This window comes from Ascaphus truei, chromosome 3 (assembly GCF_040206685.1).
Source record: "Ascaphus truei isolate aAscTru1 chromosome 3, aAscTru1.hap1, whole genome shotgun sequence".
NCBI lineage: Eukaryota > Metazoa > Chordata > Amphibia > Anura > Ascaphidae > Ascaphus > Ascaphus truei.
This window is the reverse complement of record NC_134485.1, coordinates 355610259-355636050: the sequence shown is the minus strand read 5'-3', so window position 1 is coordinate 355636050 and position 25792 is coordinate 355610259. Positions and strand designations below refer to the sequence as shown.

Sequence of the window (25792 nt, the reverse complement as noted above, 5' to 3'; positions counted from 1 at the left end):
TTGCAATATTTATGAGCGTTCTTTTTTAATAATCGAAAGATGCAATGTGATGAATTCATTAGTGCCAAAATAATGTATCATTGAAAAGGCAATAATCAAATTATTGTAATATATGCCTCTAGTAGAAGTAAAGCTACTTGATAAGATGCAAGAGAAGTCATACAAAATTTTTTCCAATAAATACAGAATTAAACCAAACCTCTTCTTGCCTAGCAATATCTCAGCAGCATTCGTCATTCGTCATGGCACTTTAAAAACACACACACACACACACACACACACACACACACACACACACACACACACACACACACACACACACACACACACACACACACACACACACACACACACACACACACACACACACACACACACACACAGTGGTGAGTGGATGGTAGGTGGAAGATGAGTAGGTGCAGAGGGAGCGCCCAGGACACAATGTAAGTATCTAGCTCCCATAGTACTGAGCAGGATCCTGCTTGTAGTGCCGAGGAGAAAAGGTGTAGTGTAGTGTACTGTTGTGCAGAGTTTTGTTTTTTCCCCCAATTTTTTTATTTTTATTAAATGAAGGGTGCGTCAGAATCGAGGAAATACGGTATATCTATCCATCTCTCTCTCTCTAAAAAAAATAATGATATATATATACATATATATATATATATACATATATATATATATATATACATACATACATATATATATATATACAGTGTTCGACAAACCTATACATTTGCTCGCCCCGGGCGAGTGGATTTAACCCCCGGGCGAGTAAATATTGGCCCAAGCAGTACACGTTTGGTACTAGGTGGCGAGTAGATTTTTTTGTGTGGCGAGTAGATTTTTTTGGTGATTTGTCAACCACTGTATATATATATATATATATATATATATATATATATATATATATATATATATATATACATACACATACATACATACATACATATGCAATTGCATATTTGCTTTCCTGTGGAGGGTTTTTGTCACTTTTTTTACTCACCATAACTTAACTCAGTATTATGTTTTATATATATATATATATATATATATATATATATATATATATATATATATATATATATATATACAGTGTTCGACAAATCACCCAAAAATCTACTCGCCCAACCAAAAAATCTACTCGCCACCTAGTCCCGCCCCCAACTCCGCCCCCAACTCCGCCCCTAGTCCCGCCCCTCAACTCCGCCCCTAGTCCCACCCCCAACCCCGCTTTAAAATAAAATATATAAATAAAATACATTTAATAAATTCCTAGTCAGAACAACATTCATTTTTGACATAAATGTATTTATTGTATTACATTATACTACAATTAGACGTGTGTGTGTGTGTGTGTGTGTCAATGTCGGATCTAGAAATAAAAGCCAGATGTGAATGACTAGTTTCCTGAAGTCCTTAACCAGTGTCTGGACGTCGGCGTTTCACAGAGAGAGACAGAGAGAGACAGACAGACAGACACACACACACAGAGAGCGGCACACCCACACACACACACAGAGAGAAAGAGAGACACACAGAGAAAGAGAGAGAAAGAGAGAAACACGGAGAAAGAGAGAGAATGAGAGATACACACACAGAGAATGAGAGACAAAGAGAGAGTGCGACAGAGAGAGCGAAGAAGAGAGTGCGACAGAGAGAGGGAGACAGAGACAGAGAGAGGGAGACAGAGAGAGGGAGACAGAGAGAGAGAGGGAGAGGGTGACAGAGAGAGGGAGAGGGTGACAGAGAGAGGGAGAGGGTGACAGAGAGAGGGAGAGGGTGACAGAGAGAGGGAGAGGGTGACAGAGAGAGGGAGAGGGTGACAGAGAGAGGGAGAGGGTGACAGAGAGAGGGAGAGGGTGACAGGGAGAGGGAGAGGGTGACAGAGAGAGGGAGAGGGCGACAGAGAGAGGGAGAGGGCGACAGAGAGGGGGAGAGGGCGACAGAGAGAGGGAGAGGGCGACACAGGGAGACGGAGAGGGTGGGTCACACAGGGAGAGGGTGACACGGAGAGGGAGGGTAACAGGGAGCGGGACAGGGTGACACAGGGAGAGGGTAACACAGGGAGAGGGTGACACAGGGAGAGGGTGAGAGGGTGACACAGGGAGAGGGTGACACAAGGAGAGGGAGAGGGTGACACAGAGAGAGGGTGACACAGGGAGAGGGAGGGTGACACAGGGAGGGTGACACAGGGAGAGGGAGGGTGACACAGGGAGAGGGAGGGTGACACAGGGAGAGGGAGGGTGACACAGGGAGAGGGAGGGTGACACAGGGAGAGGGTGACACAGGGAGAGGGTGACACAGGGAAAGGGTGACAGGGAGAGGGAGGGTGACACAGGGAGAGGGAGGGTGACACAGGGAGAGGGAGGGTGACACAGGGAGAGGGTGGGTGACACAGGGAGAGGGTGGGTGACACAGGGAGAGGGTGGGTGACACAGGGAGAGGGTGGGTGACACAGGGAGAGGGAGGGTGACAGGGAGAGGGAGGGTGACAGGGAGAGAGGGAGGGTGACAGGGAGAGGGGGAGGGTGACACAGGGAGAGGGAGGGTGACAGGGAGAGGGAGGGTGACACAGGGAGAGGGAGGGTGACACAGGGAGAGGGAGGGATAGGGTGACAGAGAGGGAGAGGGTGACAGAAAGAGGGATAGGGTGACAGAGAGGGAGAGGGTGACAGAAAGGGTGACAGAAAGAGGGAGAGGGTGACAGAGAGAGGGCGACACAGGGAGAGGGTGACACAGGGAGACGGAGAGGGTGGGTCACACAGGGAGAGGGTGACACGGAGAGGGAGGGTGACAGGGAGCGGGACAGGGTGACACGGAGAGGGAGACACAGGGAGAGGGAGAGGGTGACACAGGGAGAGGGAGGGTGACACAGGGAGAGGGAGGGTGACACAGGGAGAGGGAGGGTGACACAGGGAGAGGGAGGGGGTGACACAGGGAGAGGGAGAGGGTGACACAGGGAGAGGGTGACACAGGGAGAGGGAGAGGGTGGGTGACACAGGGAGAGGGTGGGTGACACAGGGAGAGGGTGGGTGACACAGGGAGAGGGAGGGTGACAGGGAGAGAGGGAGGGTGACAGGGAGAGGGGGAGGGTGACACAGGGAGAGGGAGGGTGACACAGGGAGAGGGAGAGGGTGACACAGGGAGAGGGGGACACAGTGAGAGGGTGACACAGGGAGAGGGAGAGGGTGGGTGACACAGGGAGAGGGAGGGTGACACAGGGAGAGGGAGGGTGACACAGGGAGAGGGAGGGGGTGACACAGGGAGAGGGAGAGGGTGACACAGGGAGAGGGTGACACAGGGAGAGGGTGACACAGGGAAAGGGTGACACAGGGAAAGGGTGACACAGGGAGAGGGAGAGGGTGGGTGAAACAGGGAGAGGGTGGTGACACAGGGAGAGGGAGGGTGACACTGGGAGAGGGAGGGTGACACTGGGAGAGGGAGGGTGACACTGGGAGAGGGAGGGTGACAGAGGGAGAGGGAGGGTGACACAGGGAGAGGGAGAGGGTGACACAGGGAGAGGGAGAGGGTGACACAGGGAGAGGAGAGGGTGACACAGGGAGCGGGTGACACAGGGAGAGGGAGAGGGTGACACAGGGAGCGGGTGACACAGGGAGAGGGTGACACGGAGAGGGTGACACAGGGAGAGGGTGACACAAGGAGAGGGTGACACAAGGAGAGGGAGAGGGTGACACAGGGAAAGGGTGACACAGGGAGAGGGTGACACAGGGAGAGGGTGACACAGAGAGAGGTTGACACAGAGAGAGGGTGACACAGGGAGAGGGTGACACAGGGAGAGGGTGACACAGGGAGAGGGTGACACAGGGAGAGGGTGACACAGGGAGAGGGTGACACAGGGAAAGGGTGACACGGGGAAAGGGTGACACAGGGAGAGGGAGAGGGTGGGTGAAACAGGGAGAGGGTGGTGACACAGGGAGAGGGAGGGTGACACTGGGAGAGGGAGGGTGACACAGGGAGAGGGAGGGTGACACAGGGAGAGGGTGACACAGGGAGAGGGAGAGGGTGACACAGGGAGAGGGAGAGGGTGACACAGGGAGAGGGAGAGGGTGACACAGGGAGAGGGTGACACAGGGAGAGGGAGACACAGGGAGCGGGTGACACAGGGAGAGGGTGACACGGAGAGGGTGACACAGGGAGAGGGTGACACAAGGAGAGGGTGACACAAGGAGAGGGAGAGGGTGACACAGGGAGAGGGTGACACAGGGAGAGGGTGACACAGGGAGAGGGAGAGAGAGGGTGACACACTCACAGACACACACTCACTCAGACACACACACACACACACACACACACACACACACACACACACACACACACACACAGTCTGTCACTCACTCACACACACACACACACACACACACACAAACACTCACCTGCACGGCAGTGGGCCCCCCACACGGCAGGAGGGGTCGCACATGGCAGCGGGGGCAGCACCGGGTGAGGGATTTCCCCTGCTTAGAGCAGGCTTAGAGCAGGGAGTAGCTCCGGTTAGGGGATTTCCCCTGCTTAGAGCAGGGAGTAGCTCCGGTTAGGGGATTTCCCCTGCTAACATCTGAGCTGGCCATCAGAGCAGGAGAAGAGCAGGGCTGATGGATTGCCCGATGGGAGGGGGGGGGCGGATGGCCCGATACGAGGGGGGCGGATGGCCCGATGGGAGGGGGGGCGGATGGCCCGATGGGAGGGGGGGGGGGGTGGATGGCCCGATGGGAGGGGGGGGCGCATGGCCCGATGGGAGGGGGGGGCGGATGGCCCGATGGGAGGGGGGGGGCGGATGGCCCGATGGGAGGGGGGGGGCGGATGGCCCGATGGGAGGGGGGGGCGGATGGCCCGATGGGTGGGAGGATGGCCCAATGGGTGGGAGGGGGGGGGTGACAGATGGCCCGATGGGAGGGAGGGGGGGGGGCGACAGATGGCCCTGCAGGGGCCTGAGGCAGACAGGCGTAGAAGGGCTGGCTGCCGGAAGGGGGAGGAGTGGAAGCGCTGAGGAGGGAGGCCACTGCTCAGAGAGCCGGAGGCGGGGTAATCTCCCCCAACAACATGAACCCGCCTCCGGCTTATTTTTTTTTTCTCCAGCGCGAGCGCGGGAAAAGCAGCAGCGCGAGCGCTGGATATTTAAAAAAACACATGTGTGCTGCTTGGGCCAATATTTACTCGCCCGGGGGTTAAATCCACCCGCCCCGGGCGAGTAAATGTATATAATTGTCGAACACTGTATATATATATACACATACACACACATATCCATATATATATATATATACACATACACATATATATATGTAACCCATGTTCCCCCCCCCCCCGGTCACAGATCGGACCCCCAGGGTGTAGTGAGGGCTGGCTACGTGTCTTTTGGTGGTGCGTACCTGTGTGGAACAGGAGGGTCTGAGTCTCCCGCGATAGTATAGGGGATAACAGGGATAGGCTTCTGGGGTTAATGCCTTCATCTTCTTTAGCAACGGTGCAGCGCCTCCATCTCTGGTAAGCCCTTAGGATGTAGGGTGTAATCCTTCCAGAGAACCCTTTGCCTCAGGGCGAGAGATTTCAGTCTCACACACACAAGTCTTTTGTAAAAGCAGCAATGTCTCTTTATTCTCCAGCAGCAGCACACAGCAGCACTCAGATACAGTGTACAGGGTCTTCCTCCTCTCCTTCTCATCCAGGCTGTACCCCTTCAGGATGGGCTGTATGGAGCTCCAATCCTCCCGACACCCACCCCAAGGTGCAGACCTCGAGGTGAGGCTAGCTTTTCCCCTCATCCCCTGAGCAGGGTGAGGGGTATTGGTCCACCACACTATCGGCTCTCAGCTCTAACGTCTGGCCTTAGCTTCTCCTCCAATATACGCCTGCATTCTCCTGCCTCTGATCCCAGGGCAGGCCTCACTCCTATAACAGGTCTCACTCTAATACTGACTCTCTGGTCAGTCACTCCAACACCAACTAACTGCCACTGACAGGAACAGGCAACTAAATTTAGACAGCCCCACCCCTCATGATGTCAGCAGGCCCCTCCCCTGTGTCTCTTGCCTTCCACACAGAGTCAGGGGGCCTACCTCCACCAATCAAGGCAGGGCTTGAAGCGGGGGAAACCCATGATAACTACTGGCGGCCTGCCCTTAGCAGGACTTACACCAGTAGGCGAATGATATATAGCCCAAAATCTTACCAGGGCTACACTTTCCCTCAGGTGGAATCCAATGGTCCCCACTTGTACCTAACTTTAGCAGCACCCTTCTGCAGGTGAACAACCTGGGAAACAAACACATGATAGTTAGTGTTGACACGCAGACCATCCACCCAGATGGCGTAAAACAAACAGTACACGGTTACTCCCAACATGGAGAACCAACTAATAATAGTGTCTCAGGTCAGGCTTCCGTACTTCCCGCCCATTATGATCTGTTACTGTTATATAGTATGGCTGTATCGACCCAGACCCTGGCCGATACACCACACTGTGCATGTATATACATCTCCCAACACTCCAGGCTCGGACTACATCACTTATTTTGTCTTCATTGTGATAGCCTGCCTTCCCGAACCTCGTTCGCAAGTACTCCATCACTGCCTCCCTGAGCCAGCTATCTCTCTGCTCCTCTATCTCGTACATTATTGGCTCAGGCACATAGGGGAACTCATATCCGTGTGATTGTCTATACCTAGCCTCTATGGCCCTGTCTGCTAGGCTCACCTTGGTAAGTTTACGGTAATCCTGCCCTGCTTGGCAGTACCCAAAACTCAGGCTCCTCTGGGGCAATATCATCGTACAATATGGCAGCCCCTTTAGGAAGGATGTTCTTCTGCTCTATCTCCTGGTATCTATGCTCTAACTCATCCGCCACCTCCTGGGGAGAAAAGACACCTACCGCCCACCAATGGTCGACTATGTTGTTCCTGATTAGCAGGAACCTTGTACGGTCCATACCTTTGTGGTACCCAGTAAACAGGGGTGCCCACCACTTGTCACGGTGCTCGTACTCTGACACTGCACTGGAAGTACCTGTCTCTGACTCTGTTTGTGATGACACACCTGACGTGACCGCCTCAGTAGAGTGCGAGCCTCTGCGTCTACCTCTTGTATCGGTGTAGATGGTGGGGTTCATTTTATGGACCACTTTGCTCACAGGCCCTTCCTCCACAGTAGTATGGGACCCTCGGGTCCTCCCTCTAGACACAGGAGAAAAGGATATAGGGTTAGACACACGAATCACATTGTCATATGGTACTTCCCCATCCGATCCTTCGTCACTCAATTCCCAATCCATCCAATCTTTAGAATATTTGGGGTTTTTGCTTAACTTATCCCCGCTAGGCCCTGGTGTCATGACTCGTGACGGGGCAGTGGCAGTGGCTGGGGCAATGGCGCTAGGGGTAGGGACTGGGGCAGCAGCAATGTCCGCAAAAGCGTCTATCAGTCGGGCAATGCCGCAACCAGTGGGCATCTTTCTGCTCTCCCTCCCCGGCGTGCTTCGTGCTCCTCTGTGAACGCCGTGGCGTTCGAGTGTGGCCAGTGCAGCTGCCATGGCTGCTCCTCTTGCCGCAAATATGGCCGCCGGGCCTCCGTGCCAGCCGGAACCGGAAGTGATGTCATCGCTGGTGCCCGCGGACTCTCCATCTGCTCCGTGATCTCGCAACGGAAGTGCGTCGAGGACCGGAAGAGGCGGTGGTGGATCATCCGGTCCGCGGACGGGCAGGTAGGCCGCAAGCCTCTCTCGCCCTCTGCAGGTTCCGTCTTCGCCTGGCGGGAGTAAGGGGGTGGGGGTGTCTCCTTACTGCTCCGCTGCTGGCTGGTGATCTCTGGTTCCTCCGGAGCCATCTCGGATCCCGTCTCCGCCGCACTGGGAGTCACCACGGCCGTGGGACTGCTACGGGCCTCAGGCCGCACCAGCGCTCGCTGTCGGGGGGTGTCCGGACTCGTCTGCTCCCTCTCTCCGGTAAGTGGACCGCCATCTTTCTTACAGCTGGGGTGGTTCGCCGGTAGGCGCATCGCCACCGATGGGACGCAATCTTCTTCCTCCGAAGACGACTTGCTCGGATCCTCCGCTAGGGAGTCACCTGGGTCTTTCGCCGCACCGCCAGTGGGTAGTGGTACGAAACGGGCCCGCTCCGGTACCTCCACTGCGGTTGCGCTCTTCTCCGCTGGGACGTCTCTCGGCTCTGTAGTTGGCTGGGCCTTGGTTCCCACCTCTGCGGTGATGCAGGGAACTAGGGCAGCCTCGTCCGCCGCCTCCGTTAGGGTTCCTGGCGAGGCACTTCGTGGCGTCTTTAGCATAGGCCATGGCTCGGTAGGCCACAGGTAGAACGTGCCACATTGAGGGCATCGTGCTTTCGTGCTTGGGGCCGGTCCGGGTGTCCTGCATTGTATGCACAGGCACAGGAGGTACTCTTGGCCGTCGAGCTCTACTACCAGGAAGCCTCCTGGGAACTGGAAGGTGGTCATATTTAGTTTTGACATTGTTTGCTCAGGGGTGGAACAGTTCAGCTGGTTAGCTCCTTGCTCTTTGAATGCCAGACAAAAGTGAAGTTCCTCGCCCTCACTTCCTGTCCCTCCTTTCTCTGGGGAGGACAACTCCGATTGGCTCTTGCAGTGCCACCTCCCTCTGGTGGAAACAAGAGGAGGGGCACTCTCTCTCTCTCAGTGTGACGTGGCCTTGTCTGTCGGCCAGTCACAGCACAGGTGGGTGGGCTTTCGCGCTGCTCCTTTTGCAGGGGATCTGGGTTTGGCGAAAAACCCCTGCACATCTCCCGCCACATTTCTCTCACAGTCTCATTGCACGCTTCACGTGCGCGATCCAGGATTGGCGGGAGTCGCCATTTTGGGACGGCTGCTAGCTGCTGAGCTGTGGATGGCACTGCTGTCGCCATTTTTAACTCTTTCTTGCTCCGCGGAGCACATGTAGTGACGGCCGCCATCTTTAATGAGCCCTCCAAATGTATGAGTTCACTATTCTCAGTGTCTTGTGCATAACTCGTTCCTAGATACTGACTGTTCTCACACTGTTCACTGAATGCTCTCTCCATGCTTTCTCTGATTGCCTTCACCCACTGATATGATGTGGCATACCCCAGGCTAGGCAGAACTCTTTCTCTGTACACCACACTCGCTCACGGTTCCTGCAAGTACTCTGTGGTGTGTTTTATGTGGGTGCTGGCTAGTGTACCGGGCATCTCCCCAAGTACGGGCGTCTCCTACTTTTGGCCACTCAAAGTGCGGGCCCTGGGCCATGGTCCCTGGACAAGTTAACAGGCTAACCCCCCCAGTTGCCTCACACTATCTGCCTCAAGGGACTAGGACAGCTATAGCTCCACACCCATCTTACAACACCCTCTTAGGGCACCCAGGGCATACTGTGCAAGAGCCCACGCTCCCCTGACTACCCCTGGTATGCATATATGCCTTACTCTCTACAGCACTTGCATGGAAGGTGCACTTTACTCTTTCAGCTCTGCTTCGCTGAAAGCCTGTCCTGTTCTGGATCTCAGCAGCTGGCCTCCAAATGTAACCCATGTTCCCCCCACCCCCCTCGGTCGCAGATCGGACCCCTAGGGTGTAGTGAGGGTTGGCTACGTGTCTTTGGTGGTGCGTACCTGTGAGGAACAGGAGGGCCTGAGTCTCCTGCGATGGTATAGGGGATAACAGGGACAGGCTTCTAGGGTTAATGCCTTCATCTTGTTTAGCAACGGTGCAGCGCCTCCATTTCTGGTAAGCACTTAGGATGTAGGGTGAAATCCTTCCAGAGAGCCCTTTGCCTCAGGGCGAGAGATTTTAGTCTCACACACACACAAGCCTTTTGTAAAAGCAGCAATGTCTCTTTATTCTCCAGCAGCAGCACACAGCAGCACTCAGATACAGTGTACAGGGTCTTCCTCCTCTCCTTCTCCTCCGGGCTGTACCCCTTCAGGATGGGCTGTATGGAGCTCCAATCCTCCCGACACCCACCCCAAGGTGCAGACCTCAAGGTGAGGCTAGCTTTCCTCCCTCACCCCCTGAGCAGGGTGAGGGGCATTGGTCCACCACACTACCGGCTATCAGCTCTAATAAGTCTGGCCTTAGCTTCTCCTCCAATATACGCCTGAATTCTCCTGTCTCTGATCCCAGGGCAGGCCTCACTCCTATAACAGGTCTCACTCTAATACTGACTTTCTGGTCAGTCACTCCAACACCAACTAACTGCCACTGACAGGAACAGGCAACTAAATTTAGACAGCCCCACCCCTCATGATGTCAGCAGGCCCCTCCCCTGTGTCTCTTGCCTTCTACACAGAGTCAGGGGGCCTACCTCCACCAATCAAGGCAGGGCTTGAAGCGGGGGAAACCCATGATAACTACTGGCGGCCTGCCCTTAGCAGGACTTACACCAGTAGGAGAAAGATATATAGCCCAAAATCTTACCAGGGCCACACACACACACACACACACACACACACACACACACACACACACACACACACACACACACACACACACACACACACACACACACACACACACACACACACACACACACACAATTGGGCATGTTCCTATAATTAGACTATGGAAGCAATATGTATGTTCCATTGAATTTGTTTTTGCATATGTTAAAAGCATGAACTCCTTTACTTCACTGCAAACATATGTTGACTTTGCCGTTAATCTTTGCAGTTGTACTGCCTATTGAAACAATGTGATTGATTGTTAATTTATTGATAGTGAAGCGAGAGAGAGACAATATGTGTATCAAATATATAAATACTTGAGCATTAATAATGAATGACCTATACCCTAAATATCTTATATGTACATATTCTCAAGAAAAAGTATACAAGCCCAGTGTATGCTTGTCGGAGCTGTATACAGGAAGTGACACAAAACTTACCAGGAATAATTGTTTTTCCACAAAGAACCATAAATGTTTTTTAAAACATCTTCGGCATCCTGTTAAGTAGGAGAGTAATTTCTATACCAGCTCTCATAACATTAACATGGACAGATTTTCTATGACAGCACTGTTTCCTACCAGGTGGATTTACCATTTTCTATAAAGTGCATGCAATAGATAGAATTTGTTTGATCTATTTTCTTTAAGAAAGAAAACAAATTCCATTTAATTCCACAGAAACATAGAATTTGATGGCAGACCACTTGGCCGCATTGTCTGCCCATTTTTCTATCTGTTGTTAAACTTCGGACCCTGTTTGATTCGCGGCTTTCTTTCATATACAGGAGAACCTTATGTCTATCACAAGCATGTTTCATTCCCTCACTGTATTAGCCCCTACCACCTCTGCTGGGAGGACATTCCATGAATCCACCACCCTTTCAGTGAAGAAGTAAAGTACTTCCTCACATGTCCCCTCAGCCTGCCACCCTCCAGCTGCAGAGAATGACCTCTTGTTCTAGAGCTCCTGTTTCTTTGAAATATGCTTCTCTGCTGTACTTTGTGGAATCCCTTTAAATATGTGAGTTGTCATCATATCCCCCCTCTCCTTTCCAACCTCTAAAACAGGAGTGTGCAAACTGTGGGGTGTATCTGGCTAAACCTGGAAAGACACTTGCCAGTCAACATCTGGCAGACTGAAGTCTCCCATAATGATTATCTCCCCTTTAATTATCATCTTAGCGATGTCCTAATTTAATACGTTACCCAATTCTTCCTCTCATCCTGGAGGTCTGTAGACCACACCAGTACAAATGACATCCTTCTCACCAGTTTTTAGGGTTGCCCAAAGTGACTTAGTCTTTTCTCCAGTACCTTGTACTGAAGTACCCTTGATGTTGTTAACATAAAGGGCAATTCCTCCTCCGTTCCTTTCCTGTCCTTTCTAAATATTGTGTAACCCGGTATAGCTATGTCCCACTCCTAACTTTGTACCATGTCTCAGGAATAGCCACAATATCCAAGTTGCTATTTAAGGGGGCAATGGAATAAACACAGCTCAGCGATGGAGACTAAAAAGGTGTTGGCCAAATTCAGGGGTAAACATTTGGGAAATATACAAATGCAACAATTTCCCTCATAATTATACACAAGTTTCATATTGATGTATAAAATGAGAGAGTGCTAACAGAAGGATGGACCCTGGTGTACACACACACACACATACACACACACATACACATGTTGTTGGTGGTTCATGAAGTGTGATGGTACTATGGGGTACAGAGTGCAACTACTTTTTAATTTATCACCCCAGTGTACCACTACATTGTTCATTGATAAACATATAGTTCTCCTTTCCATTTAAATAAATTATTTATTTAAATAACCGTTTCTGAATTCTAAGTATAAATATTGTACAATTCTTTCTAAAATATGGTCAAAATAGCCTTTTCCCAATGTTAAATAAATCCTTTGATGTCAACGTGTAACACATTTTTTCTAAGCCACATCGACCACAGCGGATTTGGCATGTTCTGAAATTACTGTATGAAAGTTTGTGTTTTCTATTTGTGAAGGTTGTTACCTGAGGTGGGTGTTAATGTGAAGGGTGTTAATGTGAAGGAAGGCAGCTTCTGTAAAGCAATATACTCAAAGAGAAAGACGGATATTAGCAGCTGCAATGCAAAACGTCACGGTATGAACCAACATCCTATCTCCGTTAGCACTCTCAGGTCAGTCCCATGGAGATACCAGTCTAACAAATGACATACTCCTGCCGGTGTAAAGGAGGTCACTTGACTATGATGATTTACTGCACAAAAGGATCAGTATGCCATTGCAACAGCCACGCTAGTCCACCAATCCACCAGCTGTTTACTGGTGTAGTTATAACCGGATAATATGCATAAGGTACCTTTGCATTAAAGCTGCCGACCAAGCAATATCCTACGTGTGTTTTTTTTAAATAAATCAGTTCTGTACTATGAGAAAATACGTGAAGCATTTAAAAAAAAACTCTATAATACATAAATGTAATTCAATGTAACAAGCGTTTTACTTTCTACAGCAACCATTTGCAAAGTCACACCCCCTTCCTCTTCTGAAACAGGCTCTGACACACCCTTTTTTGAGCCCTGTCCCCTCTCTAGCAGTGCACCAATTGTATCTAGTGACTGCCTGGTCACATGATCTTCTCTACAGAACTTTGCATCTTTGATACTCTTCTGCTGCACTGACAGCCATTTAGTGAACCCCCGAGCTGAATCTTCGCCAATCGATCACAGGAGAACGAATCGATCAGCAATTTAGCTAATTACTTCTCATTCTGTGGGTTGTATTGATACACATTTAAAGGGGGGAAAAAACAAATGAAAAAATAAATACAAAAACGGCAGCTTTGACTGCTGCTTTAAGGACATCTGATATTTGAATACGTAATCCTCTACAAAGTCTTATGTTTCCATCACAGCATGCTATATAAAGAAACTTTTGTCTTTGACACGTTCAGCCTTTGTTAGGATTTATAAATGAACGAATAGATACAAATAGGGATTATTGCACCAACCAAATCTTTAGCAATAACAAAATTGTCCATCGTGATCGGGCAAAGATTCACTGTTTTTATTAGATGACCCTAAGCTAACTGCATCTGCAGGATAATTATATGTTCAGAGCATGAAAATCATGCTTTCATTTTGACATTTAGACTGGTCTTTTATTGTCATGCCAAACCATTTAAAGACATTAGGTCATTGTTGGCCTAACCACACCCATAATTAAATAGAATGGAGAAACTATTACAAAAATACATTTACTTGAATATAAAACCAGGCAAATCATTCGAGGCAAATTACTGCAGGTTCCGAAGTTTTGTTTTTTTGTTGTCTTTTTTTGTACCAGATCAGTGGCAACATATGAGGAAGTCCTCACCAGTAAGAGCCACGTCACTCCCAGATTGCGGGCTTTGATGTGCTTTAGACATAAGCAAAAACGTTATAAGGATCATGAGTGGTAGCGCCTGTGACATTTCCTGAACATCATAAGAACACTGGAAAGGTTAATAATTTTTGCAAATAAACCCAGTGTTATGATTCCAAAAAATCAAAATGAAATGGACATAAAAATACAATAAGAAAGTAGAGGTTAAGCCAGGCTGGGAGTCTTATAGCCGGGGTGTGGGATATTACACCCTGATCCGCAGGTTACTCCATGGCAGCTCACTAGAATAGTGTACAATAATAGTCCTCATCGCCCCTTGAATCCCGGCTTAAATTTACTATGCCATGCTATTAATAGTGATTATTAATGGCATTAAATAATGTGGTCAAAAGTAAAACGGTTGCTTGTACTGGTTTCATACCATACATGAGCAAAAGTAGGGTGCTTACCCAACAACGTGCAAAATAAGTTGCCAATTAATGCAGAACAAACATTCAGAGTAGATAGCACTTCTTTTGTAACCTGCCTAACAGGCTGTATCAATGCAATGGATGCTAAAAGTTTGCATTGTACATCTCTTCAGTAAAAAAAAAAAAAAAGACTCTCCATTGCATCCGTATAACCTTTGTGTCATTATTTCGTTAAATATGATTTTCTTCAAAAAATATTCTGTATGTACAGAAGGCTATTTGTATTCTACTTTATTTAACATAGCCAAAATATACATAATGCAGTCACCAAATCTACTGAGCCACTTCGTATGTGAAACATAAATAGTTTGTGTCTGGATGTCTGGATTTAGCATGTACTGTAACTAACTGTTAAGACAGAGGGGTCTATGTATCAAAGCAAACATGGTGCAATTATGGAGCACAAAATCAGAGACTAAAATCCTTTTGAAATCAATAGGATTTTGTTGTTGTTAATACTGTACATTTGGTGCCGTTTGTTTTGCGCCAGAACGTCACCCCTTTTATCATAGTAGACACACAGAGACATGCTGTTCTACTTACGGTTTTCTGTAGAAGTGGCCTAGTGGTAATGCTGTTCCTTCCTTTTGAAGAATGCCCCAGGGTAACCTTTATGCATTGTGAAAATTCTCTCCCAGGCAAGAAAGTGTACAGTACCTCAATTTTCCCCCAAAGCAAGCTGGTTTTAGGCCCTGCCTGTAATGTTACTCTGCAATTGGCTTTCAATATCTCTTTGGCATCAACATTGTTCCTTCAGGATGGCTTTTCTTGACTTTTTAGCATACTTGAAAGGGAGTCAGATTTGTAAGAAACAGCACAATACCACAAGAGAGATTATTTTCATCATGAAAAACACTTCCCGTGAGAGAGAGTTCAACAAAGTCTGCTTCCATGTAAACAGTCCCATTTTGAACCTTGAGCTATCTTCTATTTCTTGCATAAAGACAAAAATGACCTATTTTGTGATTTTCAACTCAATGTTCTCCTTTTTACACTTTTATTACACACTGCAAAGCATTTTGTATGTATTTTTTTAATTTAACTGTAAGAATACAACTGAACAGTATATTCTAAATGCTTCAATAAAGCATTTGATTCAATAGTTCTTCAACTATGCACCCTAATACTACTTCATTTTAGCTGATGGTCTTGCCCACTACAAAACTGGAGGCTCAGTGCAACCATATGTAGCCCTGGGCCCCATCAGGTCCTGGAGACCCTCCTCCCTTGGAGCAGCTCGATTGCGGGTGCCGCCGGAGCCAGCGACGGACCCGATGGCTGGTTCCAAGGGTGGGGGCCGAAGCAGGGAGCAGCGCGGCTTCCCCCACATGCGGCCGGTTGCCGGGGACGCGATCGGGCCGTTGCTAAGGCCGCGGACGTGTCTCTTAGGTCCCGGCGGCTGGCGAAGAGGGCGCCGCCATTGCCCCTTAGTTTGCGCATGCGCAGTGGTCGCGCACGCGCAGGAAGAGCCCCAGAGACAGGACAAAGTCGCGCGAGAGAAGGGAAGGCCCAGGGAAGGTTGAGGCAGTCAGAGAAAGCTTGCGCAAGCGCAGTGCAGGGCAGGAAAAGCCCGCGAAGCCCTAGCCTACCAGGGAAGGCTCTGAGCTGGGACTACAGATCCCAAGAGCCTTTGCGCGCCCCACGTGATGCCAGGGAGCCAATAGGGCTTAAGCTGTCCCTGCAAAAGAGATACATTTTGCGCGCTTGCACCACGTTAGGTGTTAGTCAGAGACCGGAGCAGCCCAGGGAAGGAGGTAGGGTACAGGAGTCCAGGACTCACTGTACTAGGTCAGCACCCCCAGGGTCTGAGGTAGCTGAGTATCCTCTGAGAGAGAGTGTTGCCAGGGACTGCTCTAGAGAGAGGGACCCTGTCACTCAGGTTAGTCCGTTGGAGCAGGGGAGCTGTGAGGGAAGGAAGGGTGCGGGGAGCGAGTACAGCTCCCGCGGCCCTATAGGTACCCACACCCCAGGTAGGCCCCAACCCCCCACTAGGGTAGTGGGTAATTGCTGAGGGAGGCCCAAGATAGGGACGCTGCCCTTAGTGTTAGAGTGCTGCCTTGTCAGAGTCACGGCTGTCAGTGCTGTGAGGTCTGACAGGCAGGCACCTTGTTGCGCAGCACGTTGGCTGCCAACATCCAGTGGGTCACAGCTTGTTGCTGCAGGCGCTGGGATTAGTGAGGCTTAGGGGACGTGGATAGTTAGGGGAGTGGGACAGGTCATTAACCCCCTGTAGGCCCCTAGGAGTTTCCCCAAAGCCACTACAGGTTGCTGTGCTATAGGGACGGCCTATAGTATAGTGCGTGCCACTTAGATAGATAGGGACTCAGCGGCTGCTGCTGTTCCTGTGAAGCGGTTCGGACCCACGTTAGGGTCCGCAGAGACTATTCCAGAGTGGGACCGCCCTGACGGTCCACGTGCCAGGAGTTCGGTTGGAGGATCAGAAGGAGGCATCGCCCGACTGATCCTTTGTGAAGTATTGCTGACCCGAGCACCGGAGTGCTCGGCAGGTATCTACAATACATAAGTGCACCACCGGGCCCTTAGCTTAATTGTGACTGCGCAGTCATCCATTGACTCTCTCTGCAAGAGTGCGGGACATTGGGTGGGGTTCTTTGGACACTGGGTGGGATCACCTGGTGTTCGGGAAGCGTCCTGCGAGACGTCGTGGTTAGTGTCTCCTCGTGAGAGGGACACAGGTTATTATCAATGTGAGGTGTCATATGCATGTTAGTAAAAGGTTATGGTTAATATACATGCTGTCTATGTAATTATTGTGTTTGTCCTGCGAGGAACCACTCCCCCTTTGGTGGGAGCCATCGCAGGTGGAGGCGCTGCACTGAATGTAAGTGGTTGTCCATAGTATAATTGCCCCAGGTTCCCCGTGGCGGAAGCTCAGCCCTCCTGTGAGCCAACAGGTAATGCACAACACCGAGTAACACTATATGTTTCCTGCACCCCCACACTATATCTGCGATTGGGGGGGGAAAACCCGTTACACATATTATTCTAATAATTAGGGAAAATGTACTTCATAGCAAAGGTTGTGTCAATTTAAAGAATAGACCACCAACAAATCCACCCACCAACTCATAAGGGAAGCGCTCAGAAGTCAATGGGGATTTTTGGATGAATACGGATTCTTTGGAAAATATTGAATTTATCCCTATGGTGTAGATATCTCTTGTCCCGAAATCACCTTCCTGGCTCCCCATATTACTCTGAATTTGTTACAGGATTACTGTATTTGTCTTGAAGGCTGTTTCCTTTCTGCGCAGTAAAGCTATACTGTTGCTTAACAACTACAACCTTTTTATTAAGTGTCCTATAAACATTAGAGCGGCAGATTCATCAAGCACAAGTACAGGTTAGATAGAGTACCTGATCTGGTGCCAACAGCAATTCAAGTCAATTGGAGCGCGCGTGCTAACCCGTACTGACTCCTGATTAATCTGCCCTTTTGAGAGTTACAGGACACTTAATAAAAAGGTTTTAGATGTTAAGCAGCATTATATACCTATTTAGCAGAAAGGAGACAGCCTTCAAGACAAATAGGGTAATGCTGTAACAAATGCAGAATACTATTTATGGTGAGCCAAGAAGGTGATTTGGGAGAAGAAATATTAAAATTGTTATGAAATATTTGAATAGATCGCAATGAAAAAGGCTACAAGCTATAAAGGCTAATCAGTGGGTCTTTTGATGAAAAGTAGCACTCTGTAGGACAGGGCTATGCAAACTTTATTTGCTGCGCCCCCCCCCCCCTGCCTGCTCTCCGCTGTCGGTGCGCCCCCCTCCCTTACCTCGTTGTGGGGTTGTGTGGGGTCGTGCACCGCTGCTGTAGGAAATAGCACACCAGAGCAATTTTGTGAAGGAACACACCACAAGGTTTGGCTCTAAAAGAACTGGGAATGATTCGTAGGAGATTGTATGTAGTGTAGGTCCTCTATACCTTCAAGTATTATGAGTAGTGGCCCTAACTACTCTAAGGGAACAAACTAAGCCTTAGGTACATTTGCAAGTCAATGAAAAAAGAAGCTGCCTTCATAACACTAACTATATGTTGCAATAACAAATATTCCTCTTTAGTGAATGAATCCCAAATGGTATAAAAAGAAAATATCTAAAAGAGGCAGAGCTCAGAGACGGATAAAAAGGGATTGGTCTACAGAACAAGCTTGCTGAGCATTTTAGAAGAACTCAAAGGTTATAACTGAACCCAGACCTGTTTGCAAGGTCAGACAGGAAACATATTTTATAATGAGATCAGGACAGCATCCACAACAGACCCCCAAAGCACAGCACACTGAATGATGAAGAACTAGCAACAAAAAACAGTCTGAAAGGTGAAATAAAAGCCAGGAGATAACTTTTCCATGCCAAGACAAAGAATGCAGAGAAGGGGGAAGTCAGCTAAATGACGAGCTAATGAAATGTGAAAGAAAGAACCATGAGGGAGAACTGACCGTGTGATTCAGTAGCACTGAGGTCACTGGCTACATTCACAAGGGCAGCTTCCGTAGAGTGTCAAGAATGCCCAATGTTTAGACAGTATTGAAATTGAGAACATTGATTATGCAAGGAACACCAAGCATGTGTGACAGGCTGTGTGCACACCTAGTAAAGAATAGTTACAGTAAAGTCATTTAATTATTTTTTTTGGAATGCAATCATTCATCTTGCCAAACAGATTTCAAAATCAGAGAAATATGTTGCGTTAAATAATACTCGTGCTTTGTTATTCTGCCTCACCGTCGCATCTTTAGAATCCCCGCAGAATGTTTTTCTAATCTATATTTGTGCCCTGTGAAAATCAGAGATCACATATCCACTCATACTGACTGAGGTACAGATGAGAATGGCTTCTCATTGTAAAGTACACATATTCACAATATAGGACTTGAGGTGCATCCCTTAAAGACAAAAATCAAATACAATAAGAAAGGCATGTTTACTCTGCTGCATGTTAACTTCTATGACCCCAATTAAAGTGAGGAGCAGGGAAATGCACAGTTAATGTGTTCCACATCTATTCAAGTGAATGGAAGTTGACATCATGTTAACTGGGTATTATCCCACTTCACGTCATATTGAATGTGGTGAATGCGTTAGTTTAGTTTGGATCTACCTTTCCCACCTAATTTTTGGACACACTGGTCCCACAGGTGTAAGAGATTCCCTCAAAAACTGCCCTCCCTACAACATGAATTACTGAATGTACCCAGTAAAGTGAAAATGCATAAGAACGACTCCTATACAATCTACTGATATGACCATATTTATTCTGTGAGGAGGAGTTCCTGAGAAGAGCCCAAGGACTTAGAGAGGAATAATTAGGCTGCAGGTGGGGCTGCCACGTCAGTAACTTTTTCGAGGCTGGGGGCCTGAAAAAGTAATCTGAATGCAGAAAGCGGAACCATTATCACAAAATAAAAACCGTCCCCAGCCTTTAACTTGCCATGTAACTGCATCGAAAATATGTGGAACACCAGAAACTGCTTATTTTCGTTAAAGCAGCAATCCCCCCCCAAATTAATATTTGTTTACCTTACTTGGACCGTATGGTCTCGCCGAGCAGATCCCTACTCCCAACCTCCTGGAAACCCCAATTGCCGGTAACATAGATGTTTAATTTTTTTTAAATAGTTTCTGTAAATATATATATATATGACAAACAGAAGTCGCAACATTATCTCCTAATGATGTTGCAACTTTCTATTAGCTGTTGGAGCAAGCCCGACACATTAGCCATTTTGTGTCCACCGGGTAAGTATTGTTGCTCGGTGCCGATATCTCGGGGAGGTCTGGGAACCATGGATCAGGTAGAAATATGAAAGGATGAAATATCTAGCTGCTTGAAAGATAATAGTTAGAGAGTTACCTGTAAAAGGATTTTATTGCCATCATGATCTTCGGTCTGCCACCTGCCTTCACTGATGGGGCTACACTGGTTGGGCAAGAGTGGTATCAGTTGCCCAAAGTCTTTAACTCTAAATTCTAGCAGTGAAGATTCCAGCGGCATTGGGAGTTGTCCCTTAAGGAGCCTTTTCAGAGAAAACTCAATATCAATGTCCATATTTGAATAGATTGGAAAAACACAAAAATCTGCTTTTTTCTTCCACACGGATTTTTTCAGTATCAGTTCATACATTTTCAACATATCCGCAAAGTTTTCGTAACTGCAGTAGATGGTAAAGCGAATAATTTCTTTCCCATAATGCACCTGCCTAATGGCCCACAGCGGAGTCCCATTCGCCAGAGTGAAGAAGTCTTGGTTGCACGGCATGTAAGGAAGGAATCTCCCGTGCACACGCTCCGTGTGATGAAACTGCCAAGGCGGTCTCTGAAAGCAGTCGTGAAGATGCAGGATCTGCTCTTCGCCATATTCTTCTTGCAAAAACAGAATGACAGCCAGGGCAGGTTGTGATGTACAAGCTTTAGTAGGCTTCCTTTTCTTTGAAACCCTCCGTTCCGAAACGCGGAACAGCTGTAGATCTGGGTGGACCCATGCTAGAAGCTTGTCAATCGCATCTTGGAGAGACCTGGATTCACCAGGGTCAGTGATAACATGGATACTCACAAGGAACGGGTCCTGAGCATCTTCCACTGAGAGCTCACCTAATGAAACGAAGACACAAAATGTATATTTATATTAAAAAAAAATTGTTTCTAATAATGTTTAGTTATATTCTAACTTGTTGATAATGCAAGAACCCAACCCAATTAATTATAGTAAACTGCTGGAAAACAAATGTTTATGCATTGATACAAGTAAACAGGAAAAGGTGCACTCACAAACCATAAATATACTGTCTCGAATGCATGATAATCCCCAACAGGGTGGAAATCAGTCCAGCAAGATAAAAAATAAATCCATTCCATAGGTCTTGATAAATAAGGCTAATAAATGTATTGGTGGGAGATGAACATTTCGGTCCTCTCCTGGATCTTTGTCAAGATAAAGTGAGCAGCAACAAGTGAAGAATATATACCCACAGAAATCAGATATCATGTGTGTTTGTGAACAATTGAAGCCAAAAATCAATGCAGCATTGCCATAAATAATCAAAGTGGAGAATATCTTGTTAAAGTGTTTTAAACCCTTAATTACAATACAAATCATCTATTAAATTGTCTCAACAACTACAGAGATGTGAAAAAGTTAATACAATATAAAAACAGTGTTATAAAAACAATTACAATTATTTTAAATTGCTGAAACAGGAATCAAGTATCTAATAATTCAAAAGTGCATGTGTATGTTTAACATGGCTACTTTATATTGCTTACATACTCTCTTTCTGATGTGCTTCTTTGGCCAATAGGGCGATGTTGCTCGTGATTAATTGTAACATTGTTCTGTCTCCTTTTTGAGTATGAGGTAGATACCTTAAGGCAGCGTTGCGCAAACTGGGGGTGCGCCCCCCAAGGGGGGCAGGAGATTTGACTAGGGGGGTGGGGGGCACGGGCGGTTGCAGATGTATTTAAATTAAATGCCGGGGATCGGTGAGCCCTCTGCAACAGTAATCTTACCGGGATTCAGACGCGTCTCCATGGCAACGCGGTGTCAAATAACGCCGTGGGTCATGTGATGTCACCGGCGTCAAATGACTCCGGGGGTCACATGACCCGGAGCGTCATTTGACGCAGGTAGGAGAGGGAGCGCAAGACCGGGAGAGGTCAGGCGGGGGGGCGCAGCTTAAAAAGTTTTTGCTCCCCTGCCTTAAGGCAGCAGTCAAAGCGTAATTTTATCCCCGGATTATTTCAGCTTCGGGGACCCCCTGTTTCTCGAGACACTTACCACCATAGGGAGTGCCGATATCGCTGTGCAGTTTAAATGTCCTGGTAACACGTGCCAATAAGAAGACAATCACAGCCTTCTATTGGCCAATGTGACGCGGGACATTTGAGCAGCCATTTCGATATCCCCACAAAGCCCAGCCGGAGCGGCTACCGGCACCCCCCTACCGAGGTAAGTATCTCGGGAAGCAGGGGGTCCCTGGAACTGAAATCAACGCGGTTCAGCTCCGGAGACCCCCTTCTCCAATCCTTTAAAAATACAAACATGGCGCTTGGACTGGTCCTTTAATACTAAGGCTCCTTAGTGCTGCTTAGATTGATACATTTGATTTTTGTTATCATTATAGCCTGGATACTTGTCTTGGTTAATTCAACTATTGTAGTTGTCTCTCTTTTTAGTAGGAATTAGAAAAGGGGTGCGCAAACTGGGAGGGGGGTGAGATTTCCTCGGGGGGCATGGTGGTTACAGAGGCTCAGCGCTTCCTGAAGGCATTTAAATTAAATGCAGGGCATTGCGTTAGGCCTCTTTAACATTACGTACCTTAACTTTTCCAGCAACGCATCACCACGGCAACCTGACGTCACATGACCCGCGGTGACATCTGCAGCCGAAGTAGAGTTGGGGAGGGGGGCATGAGCAGGGCGTGAGAGCAGGCAGGGGGGTGCAGGGAGAAGCGTTTGCACACCACTGTGTTAGTATGTATTACTGAGGTGTCCTAGGGTCGTTAAGGGCTCTCCACACATTTGTGCTATATTGTACCAGTGTACTAGAAACTAGGCCTCAAATCCACAGAGCTCCATTAAGTAATTTAATGTGGATTTAACCTAATCGTCAAAGGATAACAACACAATGTTGAGGCACATTCTCTAAAGTCCATTAATATTAATGCGGGGACTAACGTTATGTTATTCAAGTTATAACGAAACTTGGTGTTACTCCTTTTCAGACCTTGAATTTGGGCTTCTGCAATATCTGGATGGTGGTGACACAATATTTCCCACTCTTACTTTTCACTTCAGCAAAAGCCCTATATCAGGGACGGGATTTGAGTAATGCCCAAAACTGCTACAACGTCCCATTACTTCCATTCGAGGCACTATTGTGCCAGTACTACCTGGAATGAAGTTTGCAATACAGTTACATGCCAAAACAAAAGGGAGAACGGAGATGCACCTTAACGTCCCATCCAGACTGCAGGGGGCGCAAAAGGTGCCTTTTGGTTTTAAACTTGCGACACTTACAAACTCTCTCTGCTTCAATGATTCAAAGGGCTTTCTATACATTTGCCTTGCTTCAGTTTCTTGCGCATCAATTATTTATTTTTATTTTTGTAGGAGCTTTCAAGGGAAAATGACAATTCACAGTATTAATAGGTAATGTAAAAAAAATGCACGAACTGAAAGGAAAGATATCCCCACTAGTGAGAGCTCCTACTAGTGGGGATATCTTTCCCTTTCAGTTCGTGCATTCTTTTAACCCCCTGATTGTAGCACCTCCCTATCACACTACTGTATTCTCCTTGTTGTATTTTATTTTATTTGTAAGGTGTCAAAATATTCCATAGTGCAGAGACATGGCAGGTGTTTGATATCCTCTAGCTCAGCGTTTCCCAAACTTTTTTTCCATGACCCGGTCGGTTATTTTTGAACTTCTCCTTCGTGACCCACTACAATTTTTATCGCCTATAGGTAAAATAAAACCGTTATGAATGTCCATACAGATTTCATATATTCTCCCAATCCCCTCTATTCTCTCTCTCTCTCCCTCCCACCCTCTCTCTAACCTGCACAGACGCACACAGTCACTGACCTACAGACACTCACACAGACAGACCAAACACACACAGCCACTGCTAGCCTGCACAGACACACACAGCCACTGATACACACACACACACTCTCCCCCATACACACACACACACACAGATACACACACACACACACACACACAGCCACTGATATACACACACACTCTCCCCCATACACACACACACACAGATACACACACACACACACACACACACACACAGATACACACACACACACACACACAGCCACAGATATACACACACACTCTCCACACACACACACACACACACACACACACACACACACACACACACACACACACACACACACACACAAAGATACATACACACACTCTCTCTCCCCCATACACACACAGATACAGATACACACACACAGATAGACACACACACACACACACAGACAGACACACACAGATAGACACACACACAGACACATACAGATAGACACACACACACACACACACACACACACACACACAGATACATACACACACACAAAGATACATACACACACTCTCTCCCCCATACACACACAGATACAGATACACACACACAGATAGACACACACACACACACACACACACACACACACACACACACACACAGACAGACACACACAGACACATACAGATAGACACACACACACACACACACAGACACACACACACACACACACACACAGATACACATACACACATACACACACACATACATACACCCACTCTCTCCCCCATACACACACACAGCCAGTGATACACAAACACTTCCCTGTGTATACACACACACTCTATCTCTCCCCTATACAGTACACACACACACGCAGCCACTGATACACACTCACCTATACACACACACTCTCTCTCTCTCTCTCCCCCACACACACACTCTCTCCCCTATACTGTATATACACATGCACGCACCCACTGATGCACGCACCCACTGATACACACACACACAGCCAGCCACTGATACACACACACACAGCCACTGATACACACACACACACACAGCCACTGATACACACACACAGCCACTGATACACACACACACACACACACTCCCCTACATACACACACACACTCCCCTACATATATATACACACACACACACACACACGATTTATTACAGAGGCAGCGACGGATGTGAGTGACTGGAGGGGGGGGGGGGGGGCGGGGGAGAGAGGAAAGGCCCGCGATCCGAGCAGGCGGCTCCACGCCTCCCTCTGCCCGCCAGCGACCGCGCAGCCACCACTGCCCACCCCCTGCGCCTATCTCCCGCACAAAGGGGACTGAGGGGAAGGGAGCGCCAGGAACAGAGGCACAGGTGCGCCCCCGCACCACTTCCTACCTCCTATCATGCCGGGCATCGTGTCCTGTGGGGGGGCGGAGCATGTCATGGGCGGCAACATCATGATGCGGAGCTGCAGTAGGAGCCCGAGTCAGCGAATCACCGTTGACACCCCAGCGATAGCAGCCTGCACCACTTCAGCACTGTCCCGCACCTCACCTCGGGCCGCCGCAAGGAGGGAGGGGGGGCCGCCGCAAGGAGGGAGGGGGGGGACGCCGTGCGGCCAGCCTCGCTGCGACTCGGCAATTTTGCTTCCGTGACCCGGTGCCGGGTCGCGACCCACCATTTGGGAAACGCTGCTCTAGCTACTTCCTTGTGTGATATCACTATGAGCTGAACAGGATTTTGCACAGGCAAAGCCCCCTCTCTCTGTATCCGCCCTTTAACAGGGACAAGGTCAGCTAGAGCTTCAGTAAATCTGTGGCAGACAAGCACTGCCCTATTCAGAAGCCCCCACTGAAAGGAATATTCTGACTAGTCACCTAAGACATATAAATAGTCAAATGTGTGTTTAAGTATAATTATAT

At 48.3% G+C, this 25792-nt stretch overlaps 2 protein-coding genes across 6 annotated transcripts in view; one reads left to right on the top strand and one right to left on the bottom strand.

Moving 5' to 3' along the window:
• FAM124A (family with sequence similarity 124 member A) overlaps positions 1-25792 on the bottom strand; it is a 96674-nt gene that overhangs the window by 5984 nt on the left and 64898 nt on the right. For 4 of the 5 annotated variants that reach the window (XM_075591983.1, XM_075591985.1, XM_075591982.1 and 1 more), the window contains one exon: positions 20171-20907. In XM_075591983.1, coding sequence (XP_075448098.1) covers positions 20171-20907 — 737 coding nt within the window. Of the gene's footprint in view, positions 1-6786; positions 7188-20170; positions 20908-25792 lie in introns of those variants that run through there. The other variant, XM_075591986.1, reaches the window with a different exon arrangement.
• The window catches only part of LOC142490133 (guanylate cyclase soluble subunit beta-2-like), a 431574-nt gene continuing 427097 nt past the window's right edge, over positions 21316-25792 (top strand). The window contains exon 1 of the mRNA XM_075591976.1: positions 21316-21322. The gene's annotated coding sequence lies outside the window, so the exon portion shown is untranslated. The remainder of the gene's footprint in view (positions 21323-25792) is intronic.